Raw genomic sequence first — 4,024 nt, 5'->3', positions numbered from 1 at the left:
CCCTAGGATTCACTTCTTTGGATTTGCCATCAGCCCAGCTTTTCTCAGTTCCTGAAGTATGGCTGAGTGCTTGCAGATGATATCCCCAACTAACTGAAAAAATCACATAGTTTATATACGTCGCTGCATGTTTCTGGTATGGTGCCAATAATTTATTTATAAGTCTCTGAAATGCGGCTGCTGCTCCATGGTGCTTGAAAGGCATCTGTTTAAACTTGTATGACCAACCCCATGGTCTCCCAAAAGCTGTCTTTTTCTAGTCCCTGTTTGCCAGCGGTATCTGCCAGCAGCCCTTCATGAAGTCAAGGGTGAATATGTAGCTGGTTTGTCCAATTTTCTCTAGTATCTCATTTATGCTTGGCATGGGATATGCATCAAATTTAGCTGAGTTATCTTCTGAAAATTAATGCATAGTTGAATACCCCCATTGGTTTTTAACACCACCACAATTGGGCTCCTCCACTGGCTCTGGGACTCTATAATCACTCCTTTATCCAACATCTGTTTAATTTCAGCTTTCTCCTGCTTGTGTAGCTTCTGTGGTATTTTGTTTCCAGGCATCCCAAACTACCTTTCCTAGTGGAGTCTCAATATGATGTATTGACTCTTTAGCCTCTCCTGGATCCTCTTGAAACACATCCTGGAATTCCTTCACCATCTGTCCCACCTGTGTTCATTGCCAGTCAGTTAGCTGAGCTCTCAATTCCACCACCTGCTGGCTCCCCAGTTCTTCTTCTGGGAGACCTAATTCTAACTTGTCGGGATATTCAGCTACTCTATCTTTCCACAGCTTCAGCAGATTAATATGATAAATCTGCTTGGGTTTCCACCTGTCTAGTTGGTGGACCTCATAATCTACCAGCCCCTCTTGACAACTTACTTCATAAGGACTGTAGCACTGGTCCCACTTCTGAGTCTCATCTGCTATGAACTTTCTCAGCATATTCTTTAAGCATACTCCATTGGTCTGTGGGTGGTATATGGAGGTCTGCAATTTTTAAATTTTGAGGGTCTTGCACATGCCCCTCATTACACCGGATATGAAGTTACTTCCCTGGTCCATCAATATCTCCCTTGGAAACCCCACCCAGGAAAGAACTTTTAACAGCTTCTCTGCCACCTTTGGGACTGAGAATGTCCACATGGGCATGGCCTTGGAATACTACATTGCTTAGTCCATTAGGGGTTCATCTACATGTGTGCCAGACTTCACAGTCATTAGGTACTTATTTATGTAAGAACTAAATGACTGTCCAGTAACTGGCGTTACTGTGCAGTCCTGATGCTGCACAGGTTTTTTCCCATGCTAGTACACAATAGCAATGAGCTTCTGCAGTGCATAGTAGCTTGTTGCTACTGCACAGTAGCGTTGACTTCACGGTTCATGCCCACCAATGCTACGTTGCTGTAGTAACAAACTACAGCAACGTAGCTCATTGCTACAGTGATATAGTGTCTCATGTAGATGCACCCTATAACTAGTATAAATTGGTATCCTGTGCTGCTTTTCAGAAACAGTCCCACAAGGTCCATCACAACCCTTTTAAATTGTGTTTCCACCAAGTGCAGTGGGACTAGCAAAGCTATAGGAGGCTTGCCTGTGGCTAACAGCTGACATATAGGACAGGACCCGCAATAGTTCCCCACCTTATGGTGAATCCCTGGCCAATAAAATTGCCCCAACAACAGGTCTCTGTCTTTTCATGCACTAAATGCCTTCCTGTGGGGAGCTCATGAGCCATCCTCAACAGGGCCCTTCAGTAACACTTTGGGACTAGTAACTGTGCTTCTTCCTCCCCCTCTACTTTTCTCCATTTGACCCAATACAGTAGATTGTTTCTAACCCCAAACCAAGGCATCAGTGTCAGCAACCCAGGGCGTAGAATCTCACACTTACATTTTACTAACCCTTCTCAAAATGCATTCTGAAAGCCATCTTCTTGCATATGCAGAAATTTTTGTAGATCATCTTATACAGATATAAATTAAGATTAATGCCATTTAGGCAATGGAACTACACTATAAATTAAAGGAGTGATTTCTCAAATCCATTATTTGTAGGAGAGGAAAGAATGAATTTAGGAGTTAAAGATGTAGTCTTGTCATTCAAGTATGGACTTCTGAAATGTCTTTGTCCATAGAAAATGCAGGGAACTTTTAAATGAAGACCTTCAGTATCAAGTATGAAATAAGATGCATGTTATAGTTAAGACTGTTACATTTGCAATTCAAGCAGTTAATTATAAAAAATATTCATCAGTTTGAAATATTATTTATTGAATTCTAGAATGTCAGAAACTCACAGGCTGTTAAGAGACCTGACCATTTATTACAAACGAAATACCTTTTTTTTTTCCTTTCTTTTTTCTTTGTTTTTTCCATACAATACACCTTGGAATATAATATACATCTTGTTTTTGAAGAGAGAATAAAGAAAAAATAAATTTAATCGCTGTAAGTAAATAAATAGTAGCAGCTAGGGACTGAAGCCTGCTCATTGTTCTGCTCCCTGTGAGTTGCATGCAGGTTTTACTTTCACTTGTGCTCTTAAATGAGACAAATTGTTTTTACCATATTTCTCAATTATAATGCACACTGAAATTTCCAGCATTTGGGTTTTGGAGAAATGTGCATGCTTTATGTGAGAAAATATGATATTAGCCCTAGATATTGTGGAAACCATCTGTTTTGCTTTGTTTTTCTATTTATGCCACTGCCTATTTTTTGTATACAAAAGAAAACAAAATGTTCAGGAAAATTTACTTTAAAGCAATTCATATAATGATTTTAAGTACTATTGCTTAGCTAATAGCATACTTTTTCTTACCTTAGAAAGCAATAGCTGCTGCAACACAACAGCTGTGCTTGCAGCCTTGGCCATCTCAAATAGAGAAAGTTATACAGTTTTACAATCAAATTCTGGTAAGTATGGTGGAATTTTTTTTAACATTGAAACTTTTTTTTATATTTGTTTATATTGAAAAATTCTGTTTTGTCAAAACCATTTTCCCCACAGGGCTATAGTGATTTCAGCAAAAGTTATTGTGTGTGAGAGACAGCCACTTACCTACTTATACATAAATATCCCATTAGGATATTTATTTTAAATGTAAATGATGCAGATTCAGGTTCTTGCTTTGTCTAAGTCAAAGCACTGGAATGAAGAAAAGCATCACAAAGAACAGTAATGTCACCTGGTCTTCTGTTGGCATTGCATTTTGTGTAAATCATGAAATGGTCATTGAGTCAGAAAGAGGGATTGACTAAATGGCACAGCAGTTTGAGCCAGGCCTGGGAGATCCAGGTCTTTGAAGTAGTTTCATTTTCTTCCAAATGTTGGGGGAAAAAAGAATAAAAAAGTTTTGCACAAAATTGAATTGTTGGGGTTTTTGACAAGTCTCATATAGCAGTTTTTTAAATATTTTTGAAGATATATGGCAAAACCCCTGAAACAGCCATAAGTCTGTTGAGAACTACACAAATGAATCATGCTATGGTAGAAACTTATTTCTCAGAAACAAGAACAAATTCATATCTGCACATACTACAAATATTACAAGTATTTTTTCTAATTACGTCTAACATTCTGGGAATTATAAGCCTGAAATACTACCTATAATAAGTTGATTTTGCCTATATGTTTTCAGACTCGAGTTGGTGTGATGTTAGTAGGCCCTACAGGTGGAGGGAAAACTACTGTTAGAACAATTTTAGAGACAGCTTTGGTACTTTTACCTACTGTACATTTGGAAAAAAAGTCTAATACTGATCCAGTTTTGCAGGTAAGATTTTAAAGTGTTTGCTTAATCCTTAATTTTAAATTGCTGGTTTTAATTTCCTTGTAATGCTAATATGCATCTATTGTAGTTCATTTTAGAATTTATTTTACCTACAAACAAATTTGTCAGTCAAGACATTTATTTATTTACTAGCAAATTGTCCATTAAGAATGATGGAGGAAGGAGGGATGGAGCCCCAGGTCCAGCCCCGTGCTCCCCCTCCTCATCCCCCCCACCACTTTGGG

General features: G+C 38.3%; 1 protein-coding gene across 1 annotated transcript in view; it reads left to right on the top strand.

The window, feature by feature from the left end:
• Positions 1-4,024, top strand: part of LOC106722754 (dynein heavy chain 6, axonemal-like) — a gene marked incomplete at its 3' end in the record, with an annotated part of 89,220 nt that overhangs the window by 83,637 nt on the left and 1,559 nt on the right. The window contains exons 15-16 of the mRNA XM_014524540.2: positions 2,833-2,922; positions 3,648-3,782. Of these exons, the coding sequence (XP_014380026.2) occupies positions 2,833-2,922; positions 3,648-3,782 (225 nt within the window). The remainder of the gene's footprint in view (positions 1-2,832; positions 2,923-3,647; positions 3,783-4,024) is intronic.

This window comes from Alligator sinensis, unplaced genomic scaffold (assembly GCF_000455745.1).
Source record: "Alligator sinensis unplaced genomic scaffold, ASM45574v1 scaffold753_1, whole genome shotgun sequence".
Lineage (NCBI taxonomy): Eukaryota > Metazoa > Chordata > Crocodylia > Alligatoridae > Alligator > Alligator sinensis.
The sequence above is the reverse complement of the archived record's forward strand: the minus strand, read 5'-3'. Positions and strand labels throughout refer to the sequence as shown.